The sequence below is a fragment of the Tetrao urogallus genome (genome assembly GCF_951394365.1).
Source record: "Tetrao urogallus genome assembly, chromosome: Z".
Taxonomy (NCBI): Eukaryota; Metazoa; Chordata; class Aves; order Galliformes; family Phasianidae; genus Tetrao; species Tetrao urogallus.
The window spans coordinates 53,032,045-53,049,118 of record NC_136816.1 but is presented as its reverse complement, the minus strand read 5'-3'; the positions used below and the strand labels follow the sequence as shown (position 1 = coordinate 53,049,118).

General features: G+C 37.2%; 2 protein-coding genes across 2 annotated transcripts in view; both read right to left on the bottom strand.

Annotated features, from left to right (window-relative positions):
• Window positions 1-988, bottom strand: part of CMYA5 (cardiomyopathy associated 5) — a gene marked incomplete at its 5' end in the record, with an annotated part of 48,835 nt that extends 47,847 nt beyond the window's left edge. Inside the window, one exon of the mRNA XM_079548532.1 lies at window positions 840-988. Coding sequence (XP_079404658.1) covers window positions 840-988 — 149 coding nt within the window. The remainder of the gene's footprint in view (window positions 1-839) is intronic.
• Window positions 989-4,037: 3,049 nt separating this feature from the next.
• TENT2 (terminal nucleotidyltransferase 2) overlaps window positions 4,038-17,074 on the bottom strand; it is a gene marked incomplete at both ends in the record, with an annotated part of 37,702 nt that continues 24,665 nt past the window's right edge. Inside the window, 5 exons of the mRNA XM_079548476.1 lie at window positions 4,038-4,112; window positions 4,931-5,010; window positions 9,839-9,930; window positions 13,851-13,987; window positions 16,923-16,966. Of these exons, the coding sequence (XP_079404602.1) occupies window positions 4,038-4,112; window positions 4,931-5,010; window positions 9,839-9,930; window positions 13,851-13,987; window positions 16,923-16,966 (428 nt within the window). The remainder of the gene's footprint in view (window positions 4,113-4,930; window positions 5,011-9,838; window positions 9,931-13,850; window positions 13,988-16,922; window positions 16,967-17,074) is intronic.

Sequence of the window (17,074 nt, the reverse complement as noted above, 5' to 3'; positions counted from 1 at the left end):
TTCTTACAAAATTGCTTTTTGAAAATATCTTAAACTGCCAACACTGATGCTTTTGGTTCTCCCTAGGGTGTCCACCCCAAGCTGATAGACTTTGCTAAAAAAAAAAATCTTGCAACCTGATACAGAGGTTAACCCTCAGGCCTCTCTGTCTCTTTGTGGCCAGTGAAGCCCTCTGGGCTGGATTGAATTGCAGACACCTGCCTCAGTGCGGGACCAGCCCCACACACCGCACACTGGGACAAGCTCCCTCTCCTCATTCTCCTTGCAGTAAAAGCGCAGTGTTAGGACAACAGCTTCTGTGCAACAGTTACTAACAGAGAAAAAAAAAAGAAGAAATAGAAGTGGCGCAATATTCCTCATTTCACAACCAAAAATCAGCCCCACAAGTCCTGATTGTCATAGAACAAGCTTTTCCTTTTTTGGGAAACACAGACTGGTGAGGGAGGGATGAGTAGGAAGGGAGCAAGGATAGAAAAGAGGAAAAACATCCAAGGCACTGTTATAATATTTGATCATTTTCTGTTCAGCAGGCAAACCTCCCGTGTTTCTCAGACTGATATGTAACAGTCAGCCAGAAGGGGAGGAGCACAGGGAGATGCCACTTGAGCTGGCAGGCCAGCAGCTCTTTAAATAGAAAAGCTTTTAGGGAACTCGGGGCTGGCGCTTGCTGCACAAATCTCATTACAGCCATTTCCACCCAGAACAGCCTCCGTCTCATAGCTGCGGTAATCAAAAAGCCCCTGAAGGAATGGCAGGACGACAAGGGGGAAAAGTGGGACTCAGCAGGCTTAGGCCCAAACACTCGCCTCTCCAGGCAGCGCTGCAAGGGGAGGCAGTACCTGTGAGTCAGCTCCTCTGCTTCCTCTGGGTCCACGGCTTCTTCGTCCTCCTCCTCTTCCTCCTCCTCTTCTTCCTCCTCTTCTTCATCCTCTATGAAGGAGGAGGTCTCAGATGCCTGGTCACACTCTGCACCACGGTATCCCTCCATGTTCTTTCTCGCTCAGGCTCTTGTCGTTGATTTTTACCCCCGACCCTGTCCTCCCCAGGGTTGCCTGAAGCAACTGTCATCCCCAGCAACTCTCACATCTCCTGATTGAGGGCAGTCTTTAAATAGACAGCAGCAAAGTAGCAGCACTGTCGCTGCTGGTCCCACCCCAGGTCCTAGCACCAACCGGGTGCCGGGGCACATGGCACAGCCCCTGTATAGCCTATTCCAGTTCTGTTACGATTATTGAATTGGAAGCTCTTGATAACATGTAGTTCTCCAATACAAATCTGAGTCTATTAGAAGTTCTGCTAGAAGACTAGAGAGTTCTTCAAATCCTAGATAAGGCATAACAATTTCTAACATTATGTCAGACGGGAAGTGACAAGTGAACCCACTGCCACAAACAAGTACCCAAAGCCACCCCTAAAATACAAGAGCTGAACTACAGCATCTTTTAGCTCAAGGAGATGTTAGCATCTTGCACGCATTTTGAAACCTTGGTCAGCAGTGGAAAACAGACTTCCTACTAAAAGTCTCCCAGCGTAAGTATTCCTCACGGGGGGGGAGAGGGGGGGCAGGGGAAGGGGTGGAGGGGGGGTTAATGAAGGGTTTTGTTATGAAACTGTGGCAAAACAATTCCAAAACTATTTATACTGTGGAACGTTATCTGAAGTTTTCTATCAAAAGTTACAGTCCAACACACACCAAGTATCACATTTACTTGATGTTGTTCCAGTTGCCTGGCACTTCCACAGAAAGTAGTGCTGCTCTTGTTTGCCTTGACAAAGAATGTGACAGCATGACATACAGTGAAATTTGTTTCCTGACCATCTCAGATCATTTTTCAATATATGAAAGTAGTGCCACTTTCTGTGCGCTATGCCAGATAACCACTTACTCAATTTGCTTCTTTCATTACAAGGTAAGCTAAGTCATACTGCTTTGATGGTGCCTGCTACTGTAATTTAAGTACTGGGGAGTTTTGTGACAAACATGCTTGTCCTGATATTTGGCAAAACTACCATCTACTTTTTATAATTTTGATTATAAGTATAGCTTATCAGAAGTAAATGAACTGAAGAAAAACACACTGGATTACTTGTAAAAACATAGGTCATCTCAAGCTTGTGTAAAGATGATTAATAAGATGGGTCAGTTTTTATAAAGTTGCATGGCAGTTTCAGGAAAAACTTGTTTCAAACATACAGCAGTAATCTAAGGCGCTTTCTTTCCTATAAATGTTTTGAATGTAAAGCCTTACGTGATGGTCATTTACAGTTTGATGCCTCACATCCAGCTTACTTAAAATGCATTTTTGCTGAATTTGAACATGATGTCCTTTCTTAATTATACTATTTTGGGAGTTTACATTTTGTAGGAAAAGAGACGCCCAGAGCTTTTTAAAAAAGGAGCAACATCCCCCTCACCGCAATCTACAGACATCTTTGAATCTAGTCATCATTCTTTTCTAAAAAAATTTAGTACTGTTTTACATAAAACAGGGCAAAATGAAATGCTTCACCCAAGCTTACACCACTAGATAAAATGAGGGATGATGCAGGGAACATCCACATAGAGGGAGAACATTTTAGATGACTGACAAAGTCAGATTAAAACTAAAAGCCTGTTAAAAGGAAGCTGTTTCAAGAAGCAAGCCAAAATATCAGATAGATTAGATCATGATTAAGTATGAGCAGAAAGTAAACTTCCAGCAGGCAAACAATTTACTGTTCCTACAACTTCTAAATTGTAAGACTTTAAACAAATTAGAACCTAAGGTTTGCGCAAGAAAAAATAATCCATGTTATTTTGAATTGTAAGGGCTTTCACAATCTTGTTAGAAGTGGCAACAGATGAAAATTGTATCCGCACACAGACACAGTACAAAATACCCGTAGAAAATTTTTATTTGTAACAGGTACCTTGACCTTTACATTCATTTCCTTTTCTACTTAATTATAGGAACTATATCAAATGTCCAATACAAACAAACATAAAACATCAAAGAAAGCTGTATTTTCCAGAAACTTTATTCCACGGGACACCATACAAAATATTAAAAAAAAAAAAAAGCATTAATATGCATTTGACATCAATTAGAAGTATTGACAATGAATTGGTCTTCAATAACAAACACATGACAGGCACAAACTGTGCTACAGCAGGTCTAAAAAGTTTCATTACTTTGTTGTTTGGGAAAGCTACAATTTTTAGGATTACTTATTTGAAATCAATTTACAGCAGCCTACCAGTTAACAAACATTTACACAAAATCAAAACAAAATCCCAGCTTAGTGTAGCTGCTGTAGGGCAGGGGTATTTTACGCAGATAACGCTACTACTTTGAGTTTGTAAAACGAAGCACTAAAAATTATCTTGTCTGCTACGTGAACATGAATCAATCACATAAACTGAATTGTCCTTTTTCAGTTCAACTTTCTTGTAGAACTGTTGACTGAAAATTCCATTTTAGATTACAGTTCTTAATATCCAGAACATTACCAACTGTAATCTAGCTTAATTTTCATAAATTGTTGCTTTTGTTCTATATAAAATAAAAATATAACTGGGAAGTGCCAAACTGAGCAAAAGTGCATACTGCATTAAACAGACAGAAAGCACAAGCTGTCTGCTCATCAAGGACAGTTTGTGTGCAGCGCCTTAAGGATACAGACTCATACACCGTTTAGCTCTGATTTCAGTCATTTCATTGTTAAATTTGTCTGAATTGATGACAACACAGATTATGGAAAGTCAGTACATTCCCATACTTTGTTTACAACAGATTTACTCCTGTGGTCTGCTGCTCTAGTCACAACATTCTCTTCATGTGAAATCAACAATACAAGTGTTCTCAGAAAACACATCTCTGAGTGAACAACTGCATTAATAAATGTCAATAATAAAATATGAAGTCTTTCTTACAAAGATATCCTTAACAAAAGCATAACAAGAAAAGCACATAATAAAATAACAAGGGTGTAACCTGGGTTTTGATACTGTTCTTTATTTCAGCAGGATCCAATATGGAGAAAATGAAAGAAGTTTGTTATCTTCTCTGTATGGTGGCTCTCAAAGGTAATACAAAGCTCAAGTCTTTCTTGTCTCGCAGTATCTGCCAAGACTGAGGAAAAAAGTAGAAGGGTTAGAAGGGCAAATCATATTTTCCATCAATATTTAAATATCCTTTTAAGCAGTAAGCCTCACAGATCCACGAAAATAAATTTGATATTTTTCTCCTCTAGAGGAAAGATATTTATTTATTTATGCAGAGAAAAATAATTGAGAAGTACACAAAATGCAGAGGACTACTGAGAAAGGTACATCCTTTCAAGTAGAGAGCAGATTTGTGTTTCTGGAGACTGTGACAGATATTCACATTATTTAAGTATTACATCAATTCTCTAACTGCAAAATAATTGTCCTAAAAGCACACATACCAAAACTAGTGATACAGGCAGTTATACTCTGTCATTTGCAGAATTTGTGTCTTTAAAGTTACTGTTAACATTTTCTTCAGTATTCTTGTGGATTCCAAGACACAACTGTCACATCTTTTAGATCATGAACTTGGGAATAATTGCACTGGCCCTCCTATCTTAACGCACAGTTCATTTTACCCACAGTGTGCAATTAAAGTCACAGGAAAAGATATCACTCAATAGCAGTGAGCCATATTTACATTACTTTATTTTCCTAAAGAAGATTAGAAGTTTTTTATTTATGCATATGTATATGTATATTCTATTTTGTAGGTTTACAAACATGAAGTACCCATACGTGTAATATATGCAAACTATACTGAATGTACTTATCAAGTGCACTTTATACACACTACATGATATAAGGACAATCAGAATTAGGCAAGCACAATAACTATCATTTGTTTAGCTATCTTGAAAACCAAAGTGACCAGAAAAATAAAATGGATGCTATTTTTACCTTAAAAAATTCCTCTTTGATAGTATCAAACTTCTGTTTTTCATGTACAGCTCTAGCAGTGTTTGTCCTATCAAAGGGCTCTGCAAGATCAAAGGCAAACATTAAAAGTGTTAAAAAAAACCTACAGCTATTCTATTTCACAGAGCTAGCAATGAGGAGGAAAAAGTCAACGTACCATTTCTTCCCAAGAGGTTTTTAAGCAGCTGATTCCAGCTTCTTTTTCAAATCTGATTTTGTGTAATATTAATCCAGAATAGTCTCAAATCCTAAGCACTCTAACATGTAAACCACAAATACTGTGAAATCATTATTTCTTGCAAAGCACAATATGTTGGTTGCGCTGAACTCATGCATCAGTAATTATCTGTGACTGCGTATTAGTCTATGATATCAGAATAAGATTTTGTATATGGAAATGTTTTAAGACTTACTACACATTAGATTCATCTCATGCAACAGTTTCAGTGAAATACAAATAAATATTAAATATTAAAATATCGCTTTTTAGGGTATGATGTGATTTTTATGAATGGCTGTAAGAATCTATATCTATTCAGAAGTTAACAACAGATTCTAAAGTTTGCAGCTATCAGACTACAAGTTTATACGGTTTTTAATGTTTTCCTTTTTTTCCTCTGGAACATTTTTTTAATTAAAGTACTATTTGCTCCTGATAAAACTTCCTAACATATGGAAAAATAACAGTTGCTAAACAATTACGTATTATGATGCAGTAGAAAAATGATTTCTTAAGTCTTTGTTGCCTTACTAGAAAACTACTTAAATAACAAGTATATTTCAGACTGCTGGAATGTATTAAAGTCCTAAAAAAGCCAGCAAAGCATAAAAATGCATACTGTTTTTTTGTTTATTTGGTGTACTGGGTTTACATGGCAAGGCTTTGGTATCAGAAAAGTGAAGACCTCTGTGAGCAGAGCCCAGTACCACCCTATGTCAGATCAGAGCCAGTCTCAGCTGCTCCAGCAGGGACTTGCAGTGAGGTTAAGAAAGGGGAAAACCTTGCACAACAGCAGCTGGAAGAGAGGAGTGAGGAGATGTAAGAGAAGCAGCCCTGCAGCCATCACCGCCTGGGCAGGAGGGGGGCAGGATGTGCTCCAGGCATGGAGCAGCAGCTCCCTGCAGCCCACAGAGGCCCACGGAGGAGCAGGCCGTCCCCCTGCAGCCCACAGGCACCACGCGGAGCAAATCTCCCGTGCAGCCACAGAGGAGCCCACAGTGCAGCAGTGGCTGAGGCCCGGAGGAGGCACGGCCCACGGATACCCCGCAGGAGCAGCCCGTGGGGAGCAGCCTGCGGTGGGGCGGGAGGGCTGGGGCAGCTGCCGCCCGTGGGACAGTGCCAGAGCAGCTCCTGAGGGAGGGCCCTGTGGGACGGAGCCATGTGGAGCTGTGCCTGCAGAGCTGCTGCCCGTGGGGAGCCCACACAGCATCAGATAGAGAAGGATGGTATCCTGTCCCACATGGAGCAGAGGCAGAAGGTGGCCATGAAGAAGTGCCAGAGATAGAGTTATGAACTGACCACAAACCCTGCTGCTGGGGGAGGAGGTAGGAGAAAGTGAATAAAGGGAAGGCATCTGCAGTTTCTTTCAACTCACTGCTCTAGCCTGTTGTTAATTGGCAATAAATTGCAATAATCTTCCCTACACTGAGTCTGTTTGGACCATCATGGTAATTTATGAATGACTGACTGCTGTCTTTATCTCCACTCAAGAATTTTTTTCATTGTATTTTCTTTCCTTGCCCCATTGAAACGGGGGGGATGAGAAAGCAGCTGTGTGCTGCCTGGCTACCTAACTTGTGTTAAACTACAACACTTGGTTGTGAATTGCTTTTATTCAGGTAGGGACATAAGGTAAAATAAAGCACTAAGTAGACATCAGGAGGGATTACAACATTGTGTGGACTGGGACTTGAAATTTGGAATATATTCTGTGGCACTGTAGTTTTATTACTGAAACCTATTTAAATCAAATAAATAATTTCAAGCAGTAAATGTTGCATTTGGGAAGTTTCTTTAACTTTCTTCTTCACGCTAGCTATACAAAGGTTTTAATGTATGTTTACACGGCAGATTTATTTTTGAATCAAACAATTTTGATTGAAACAAAAATCTGTCAATTAAATTAGTGAATCACCTAGTCCTCTAGTACCAAAGATGCCATTGGTTAGATTGACCTACTGCTACAAAGAATTCCACATCCCTTAGCATGTGAAACAGTATGGTACTTCTTTTGTTTGTCTTACACATGATGATAACTGCTCCTTTAATGCCAGGATCTTTTAGGTATTTATTTTGAGCCAAGTGAGATTTTTGTGAATTAACAAGACCACAGCTGTACAATCTTCCTTAACTCACAGGGGGAAAAGGCACTCTTCCTAGTCACAAAAAACTGACTCACATCTTCCCTTTATTCTTGCGCATTTACTAGCTGTCAGCAGACAAATTCATTCCCTGAAGCAAAGTAGAAATACTTCTGCAATCAGCAACTATTTACACCACTTTGCATTTTCTAACCATCTGTACAGTAAGACTCCATCATAAGTTACTTTGTTCACACGCTGAGAATATTAAAAGGAAAAGAATGTAATACAACTTGAACACCAATTTTTGAGGGAAAGGCTAAAGAGACATTGTTCTTTCAAATGAAAACATAAATAATCATAAAATTCCAAAACTGCTACAAAACAAACCCTGAAGAATTATTTCTATTGTTATTTTTAATGTCCGGTACAAGAACAAATAAGATACAGCATAGAAAGCTTTCGATCCTGTTTCCCTAAGTGACTGCTAATTGAGTTCTCATAAAATTACCAGGTTTTGAGCATTTCCAATCTTATCTTTTTTTTTTTTTTTTTTTTTTTTTTAAGAGAACGTATTATATTGTTCGATACAGACAAGACATAACCTCAAAACAGAACGATCACCATCAATTTAGAGATTCTGACAAGGAATATGCACCAGTAAAAGCAGTGTTCTCTCTATCCCTATAGTGGTAATTGCCAGCCAAATTTTAAACTGTTTGAAAAGAGCACCTCTGCTATTTTGTTTCTCAAAAAGCAGAAACAAAGTGAGAATCAGTCTCAAGACAATAAAACTTAAAACACAATTTTTTGTTCTAAAATGGCTGTTTTGTATGCTAATATTCTTTTTTCATAGAAAATGAATCTTATTCCACCACACTGAAATGCCATGAAAAAGTTGAAAGCCTGAAAGATACAGGCAGCCGCCTTGTAACACAGAGCATCAGCATCATGTGACAGCAGAAGGCACAGCTGCTGAGCATTCCCACCTCCCACATTCAGAACACAGTCTCAGCAATTTCTGCACAACGCTATCCCAGATCACTTCAGCTGCACAGATATTTTTGAATTCTCACATTTCTTAGCTCTGAGACAGCGAAGTCAAACGTGAAGCCTTCTTCGTAGGTTTCAGTGTATTTTACCCTACAACTATTGGTTTTGGTTTTTGTTTTCCTCGCATGACTTTTTTCTTTCTTTTTTCCTTTTTTTTTTTTTTCCTCCAAATGTCCACATAAGGGACAGGAATTTCACCACGTGGCTTCACATGGCATATGATTTTGACATTGACATAAATATGATTTACAGCTCCAGCCACATAATAACTGATTTCACCTGTAGGTAATCTTCTCCGCACAGAATAGCACAACCACATAAAACTGCATGCACACATACAGGATGTACATCCATCCTGCCACAAATCTTGAGGAATGCCTGCATCTAAATCACAGGTTTTCTGCCTTACTGCGCCTATCCCCTCCACTACAGGATTTCTGCAGTCTCTCAACATCTCTGGCCATACTGTTTGGCTCATATCCAAGCTCCAGTAATCTTTTTTTCCAAAAACTTCAATGTTTGGAGTCCTAATCCTAATAGTCTCCTATTTATGTAAAGCTAGGACCCAAGCCACCTTCCACATTTCAAACCTTCACTTCTTACCTCAGTGTCCTAAACCAGATACTTCTAATTCTACTTCTTCTGCCCCCATGTTGCTTTTCAGCTCCTGTCCTGCAAATTTGCCTTCACCTGCTGCACTCTGACTCTCACTTTTCTGTTTTCTTTCATCTTCACAGTGCTAACTCTTTCCAGCCTACGTGACAGTTCCCAGTCCCTTCCCTACTTTTGTTTTCATATTCTGCTCTAACATCACAATCCTTCTCTGTTATTTTCACTTTCCCTGGTCTGGTCTTCACCTTCTCCATGTAGACTACTGATGGCAGTTGAAGGGCAACAAGAGAACAAGAAATAGGTTCTTGCATTGTGCTAATTCCCAGTTCAGCTTGAACTACAGGTGCCAAGACCAGTGACTCCAAAACACAGCCTGGGTTTCACCTCTAGTTCTGGAGGGTATCACACTTTGTCTGTGGAAACTGCACATACAAAAGCCCATCAAAAATAGTAGCTGCAATTGGATCAACGTATGCATAATTTACTTACTGCTAAGACATGAAATGCCAAAGCGTTACTAGAACAAAGAATATTCTTACAGAGGAATCTGAATATGGTCCACTCTGTTTTTTCAGAAGATCAATCTTGGCAAAACTGAAGACTATTTTTACAGAGCAGCCAAGCATATTACTGTCCATAAAGGCCATTCCTTGTCAAAGCCTGAATCACTGTGCCAAAAGTAACAGGGCAATGAGTCTTCTTGAAGAAAAGGTCAGGGGAACTATTTTTAAACACTACAGAACTTAAAGCTTCCTTCTCAAATGTTTTCAGTAAGACTGTTTCCAACACTATTTACACTGATTAAACTTCATTTACTGCATACATATATTTCACATGCACATAATTAAATTTTATGGTGCTCATATTTAAGTGATTGATTTAGTGTCTCAGTAGTTAAAATGATAATGTAGCTTTAAATTTTACCTTCTACACATATATATTTGTTTCTCCATTCAACATCATCAGGTCTTGGAATAGCTTTGGCCTCACGAACTGAAATCATTTGATGGCTCCAACTAGGGAAAAGGAAAAGAAATTGCAGACCTTTAAACTCTTAATTCTGAATGAATAATGTCTGTTTACATTAATAAACTGTCTTACTGCTCTGTCTCAAGCCTATATGTTATAGTACTTTACAGTAATGAGAAAGTTAGTGTAAAATACTATACAAAAGTGAGGAATGCTTTGTAGGAAACAAGAAAGAATTCCACAAGCACTTTAGTATATTTATGAAAACATTTGCAAAACAGAACATCATAGATTTGCATGTTATCTTGAATATGGAGTCCTGCATTTATTTCTAAATTCAAAATAAATTACAGTCTCAGAAATTTTTCAGATATTTCTTTGGGAAAAAGAGTTAAGAGCAGAGGAAGACAAAGCATTTCATTAATGCGCATTCAGTGATCAAGATAGAAAAAGAAAGCATGCTTACAGATGAGCTTTCCCAGTGCAAGAAGCTTATTAGAAAGTACTAATATCTTATATATGTGGTAATTTAGATATTCTGTAACTGCACAAAATTTAGAACAACTCAAAGCAGCCTTTGAATGTAAGCTACTGCATGCTGCAGTTTTACAACCATGGAACCAAAAGAAATGATCACACTGAAACAGGAACAGCAGTGCAGTTTAGACAACAATCTTTTTGAGGCTTGGCACAGTGATATGCCAAACATAATGGCAACCAGAGCAACATTTACAGTTTTATGTTCTCAACCAGTTCTATGCAGCCGTTTTTCAGTTGTTCTTGACTAGACCAGACAAATGCCTTATCACAGCAAAAAGCCTGAAATTCCAACAACAGATCACGATACACCCCAACTACTGGGATAAGAAATAACTGGGTAGCATGCTGCTAGCTGAACTGGTGTTATGTACACCTGACTGGATCTCCTGCTTGTATGGATCTTTTGACATAACGCAAAGATACAGGCAATGTAAATCACCAGATAAGTCTGGAAGAACTCTGCTGCATAGATCTTAGACTAGCTGACATAAAGGCATTCAGTTAGTCGTGATAAGATAGTTTACATTAGCTAAAAGTCTGTGCCTACAGATTCTGCAAATTAGCTCAAGTACAGCTCATGATTAAAGTCACTGTTAAAAGTCAGCCGTAATCCCACAGAACATGTATATTGCTCTTCAACAATAAACAAACAAAGGAAACCCACACAAAGGGAAAAAACAAGAAACTGGATTATCACAGAAAAACTACAGCTCCAGAACATTGGTTGTGACTGGAAGAAGCAGGCAGTTCAACTATCCGGCTGAAGTACTGTTTCACCTCAAAACACACTTTTGCTCTTGATCTCTTTTTTTCTTTAGGTTAAACTTGGCTTTCTCCTTCATCAAGAAATAAAAACACTTATACTGGCTCAGTAGTATAAGAAGATGAAAACAATTAGTTTATCTCATTAAATCTTCATTAACCCTGCCTTGGTACCAAAATCAGCATGAATTAGAAGTGAATTACCAACAGCAAATGATTTATTGATTTTAACCACTTTGACTTGCACACAACTCCACAATTGCCAATGCCAAGTGAATATTCTACATCCTTGTATTTTAATCCACAGGCTAACAACAATTATTTGAAGAGCTATCTCAGTCACCAGTTATTTCTGGCGTGACAGCCCATATCATGTATGCGTACCACATACAGAAAGCAAGAATTTGATAGAAAACCAGGTGTAAGCCTATGTATGAGTTAAAAGCTTGCATTTTCCAAAGCATTACTATCATCCATTCCTGTAAGCAGCTTTGGCTTATGAAATGCGTACAAACTACAAACATATTGAAGAACATGATCACCTTGTTACCTAATTGTGCTCTAAAGGGAGCTGCCAGGAATTGTGCTTTACATTTTATCAAGACAGTGTAGCTCATTTTTTATTATGTCCACCAAATATAACTTAACCAAGGATAATCTTAACTTGAAACAAGAAGCGTAAAAGCAGCACAGTCCCCTAAAGATGACAGTCTTTATATTCCCTAACAGTATTTTCATTGCAGCAAGGCCTTACTTCAATGTCTTAGTATGTAAAACGGCAGCCAAGAGGAAACCTGCTGCCTTCACTCACTGAGTGAAGGTAGAAGTGAAATCAGACACTCTTTTAAGGAGGGCCTGGTAAACAGGGACCAGTTTGCAAATACTTTCTTCCAGTACATTTCTTTCCATACATTTTTATACTTTGTCACATTCCCTCCCTGATCTGCAGAGCTTTAACAGTGACAGTGAAAACTGAGTTATAAGCATACATATAGCCAGCTGCATCATGTGAAACATCATGCAGATTTGAACTCTACAAGCTCGATATCAAGCAACTCTATCAAGCAAGATAATTTCTAAATGTGCTGATAAACTGTATAAGCTTTGCCCTTATAGTCTTATCTGTGCAGGAACTTCCACATCACAATTTCAGTAGAAAGGGGAAAAAAATTAACTTCTTATATACACAACAAAAAGCTCAGAAAAAGACAGTGGAAAGGAGCAACGTACAAATACAAGGTAACCTGCAGTATATTTGAACAACACAAGGTGATAAAATGACTTCTGGCCATATTCCTTAGATCCATCCTGCTATCAAGTATTATTCACTGCATCAAGTAAAATAAAATATACATTTTAACTGAAAGATCAATTGGCCTTTGCTAGATTGAGGGGGAAATTTAAAATAATGCATCTCAACCCTGATTTATCTTCGTAACCAATGCATGCAACAGTTGATCAGCTAAGCAATCCAGGCAAGTAATTTCAATTACTTATTCTGTTCAAAATGATGATCTTCATATACGATTACTGCTGACCATTATACACAGTTCTTTCAGCAAAATGGATCCTGTGTATTAAACTTTGGAGTATTGTGTCCTATACCACAGATGGAAATCTATAAGAATCACTTTTATGAAAACTGAAGTAGTGTTTTATTTGGTAATCTTTTTAACCAAACACATTGCAATTCAATAACTGGCACAGTACAGGTCAGTCAGATGTGACTTGACTTCAGAGCTGTATCATCCGAAATAAAATTGTAAAAAAATATATCTGTGCATAATAAGACTAGTAAATGTTCTACAGGAAAAGAGTGAAAAATACATTGATTGTAGCAATAAAAAACAATAGCTCAATGAAAAATACGACTAACAGCCTCCTGTTGTGTCTATTAAACTCATCCATATTCCCACCTACCACTTTCTACCACTTTCTATCAGCGACCTCAGAGCAAAGTTATCATATACTGTGTGGCACTAAGTTTATTCTTACTGGCTCACTATCACACACACACAACAAATGTTGAAACACTTCTTTCTGCCTTTTCATCAACAAGGGCAATAATTTGGGTATTCCTTCCACATCCAGTTCACAGTTCTACAAAACTACATGGAATTTTGAAAACTTCAAAGCAAACACTCTATTCATATTGAAACAGGAATTAAAGTTAAGAGGGATATAGAGATGACCAAGACAGCAGTAAAACTAAGTTTTATTTCCGTAGTAGGAAGAGTTGAAAGTATCGTAAGTTACTGCATTAGGTGTGACATCTCCCAACCCGACTTCTCAGCTCTACACAGTTTTCAAACAGGATTTGTTAAAGATAATTGTTACCTTTTTAGGCTAAATATAATCATTCCATTATTTAAATATTTTACACTGAATGCTGGGAAACCTAGCCAGATATTCATGCGTGTTTTCTTCTGGTTTTGCTTTTAATTTCTTATCTGACAGAATAAAAAGCTGGGGTTACAAAAAGACATCAAATACTCTATTAACATTCCTATTTTCCTTCTGTGTTTTTTTTTTTTCATTTGTTTCTGCTGTCAGTTATTACTCCTGCATTACTGTTCTTTACTGTTTAAGTATCATAAATGATTATATACTGAAGAAATGAAAACTTTTAAGTATTCTAAAACACTAAGATGAGCTTATTACTTACTCAAATTCTGTGGCATAATATTTGAAGAAGCCTATTAGCAGTTCACCGAGACTCGACTCATTTTTTGAGAGGTAAGGAGGAATGGTACATGGTGCCTGATGAACAAGATGCAGCTGCATAGTAGGATCAAAAGATTCCTGTCAAAATAAAATCAGAGTATGTACATACAAACACACATACAACCTTAATCTAGGTGCAAGAATTTTTACATGGGACAATCTCTGAACTAGACTTGCATTTACAAGCTTTTAGAACAACATGAGTAGAGGCTGAAGAAGATAGCCTACACCAAGCTGGGTGCAGCTGAACTAACATAGTGTAGGTGAAGATAATGCAGTTATAATCAAGTTACCATAACTGCAATATAGAAATACTCAATCCAAGAAGACAACTTGATTGCTTTTTCTCACAGCATAAGCTTGTATCTCAAACCTACTAGCTCTAATACGAGCCTGCACTCTACCATATAATTATTTCAAAGATAGCAGTAGTGTCTTCTTTACCCAAACTATGTGAAAGAATAAAAAGAACCTACACACAAAAAACATGAATACAGAATGTGGCATTTAAGTTAAGTACATTTCTTTTTCAGAAGCAGTAACGACCTAAGATATTACAGATCTCCAGAGACGATCTGTGAAAATCTAACACAGAAGCAAGTTCTGTATAAACTTCAGGACAGACTGATGCATTTTGTGGGCTACTCTTATTTATCTCATCTGGCTGGACAACCAGGAATCCCCAGAATCTAACTCTGTGTATGATATGCTTCAGCATTTCTGCAAAAAGTCAGCTTGGTGCCAGCTGGACCAGATGCCACACGGCAACAGAATGCACAGGTGGGCAGATCTGGCGGCACTGCAGGACTTCGCACTGTTCACATATGTGATAGTGATATATTGAGTCGCAGAATTTGCTTTTTGTTTCTCATTCAAGATAAGCATGTGACTTTTACGAGGCACCAATTATCTAAAGCAAGTAATTTCCTTCAAAGCACATAAGTATTTTCAGGTTGCAGAAAGAGCTGCAATTGTGATTTCTGAAGAAAAACAGACTAAGGAGGGTGGCTTGTTGCAGAAGCAGTTTTTATGTGCAGTATTAGGACAGAGACACAGTTTTGATCACCTGCAATCACAAGAAATCTCTTGGTTTTTTTTGTTTGGGTTTTTTTTTTTTTTTTTTTTTTTTGGCAATTGGCATTTGCTTATGCTCTATAATTATTACTACAGTGTATAAGACCAAAATCATTTTGGTGTATTTCTCATTTTCTTTTTTTTTTTTCAGTATCAGTTTTCAGAGGTTGTAACTTTGCAGCACATTTTAAATACTTAACTACATTGCTAATTGGGAGAGTAAATGGAAAATGTATTTGCAAATTTCCAGAATGTTTTTTTTCTTTTAATATCTTAATCCACAGTTTTGGTTCAGTTCTGTGGCAATCATATTTAGAGTACTCTTTTAATATTATTACTAATCTTATAATATTTACTAATATTTTCTAAAGGCAAGATAAGAAACAAAAATTTATGCTGAGACAGGATAAAAATGCTATTCTTACAGCAGTGTTCTGGAAACACAGGAACCTGCAAATGATTTAACTCTTTCGCAGGTGAAAACTTGCATTTTATACACTCATCAGCATTTTCAGAATTATGGTATTGTCATGGGTATATTTTTGTATATATATATATATGTATATATTTTTGCTTTACTTGTTTTAATCGTTAATATTTGTAATGTACTCTGAAGACATTTATACAGTTCATACACTACAATTTGAATCATTATTGCAAACAAGTATATGTTACTGACTCTCACAGCTGTTTTCTTTAAGTTACATGCTACCAAGACTCAAAATACTACAGCATATAAAATTCAGGCAAACATAATTAGCAAATTTAGTAATTAAAAAAAATTCAGGAGATAAAGCTAAACATGCAAGAACTAAAAAACAGTCTTAGATGCTTTTCAGCATCTGTTGAACATTACTGTTCACAGCAATGAAGAGATTAGAAGATACATGGCACTGCAAAAATCGGAGAAAAAATAAACACCACCAAAATTTATCAGAGGTATATCTAAGAAGGATTACAAAACAGGAATAAATAAAACTTTAATTTACTACTAGCTCAAAGACTTCTTCTGCATCTCGATTATCCTAATTATCTAAGATGGCTGACACCACAGTATTTTCTCAATGATAGCATCGTGAAATATTCCGTTTACAGCATTACAGGGAGTATATGCAAAAGAAAGTGCAGCTTTCTTACACTATCTTCACATAATTATTAGCAACAGTAAAAAAAAAAAAAAAAAAAAAAAAAAAAAAAAAAGCATACCTCTACAGGGACATCAAGACACAGCAACAACAAATAAAGAAAAATTTTAAAGAGAGCAACTGAATTGAAAATTAGGAGGAAGGCACAAGGAATTTCTCTAGATAAATGATGACACTAGACTACTCAGCAATAGTTCTTCTGTCCTCAAACAAATATTTAAGAGATCAGCTATTATTTTTAGGTAAGGGATTAGATAAAAGCTCACTAATTACAGTAGTAATTCTACAGAGGATTAAAATCAACAAAATATTATCTGGATACAGCTGCAAATGCTATGCCAGAACGGCATTTTCTTGTTAAGGTATTGTGAGGTTACAGATGTCTCAAACATATCTTACTCAGTCTCTGAAATAAAAAACATCAGGCAACTCAACAGCTGTTGGAAGGTACAGAAAACTGAAATACCACAATTGGACAGAAGCAATTCTGCTAAACTTATTAAGAAATAGCAGTCAAGGGATACAGGGATATTTTCAGTTCACCATAGAGAGAATTAGATCAGCAGCTGTCATTAGCACACATTTCTGAGTGAAAACTTCTCTTATAAAGTACGCTGCTCTCATTAAAGAAATTATCAAAAGAAGCAAATTGCCCTTTTTACAATCAAGTTTATTCTATCAATGACCAGGCTTACAAACTGTTTAACCCATTACAGACACTTAAGAATTCATGTATTTTAGATAAGTAGTTCAATATACATACATGATGTAGTAAATACATAAGAAACACTTACAGGGTAATTTTTTTGGAGGGATGGAAGGATGGGTTCAGGTAGGGCTATAAAAAAAAAAGTTCAAAGTTGTTGTGATTCACATAATTCATAGGAAACAATATCACTGATTACCTCAAAGGACTGAAATTCTATCTTAGAAATATCTACTATGA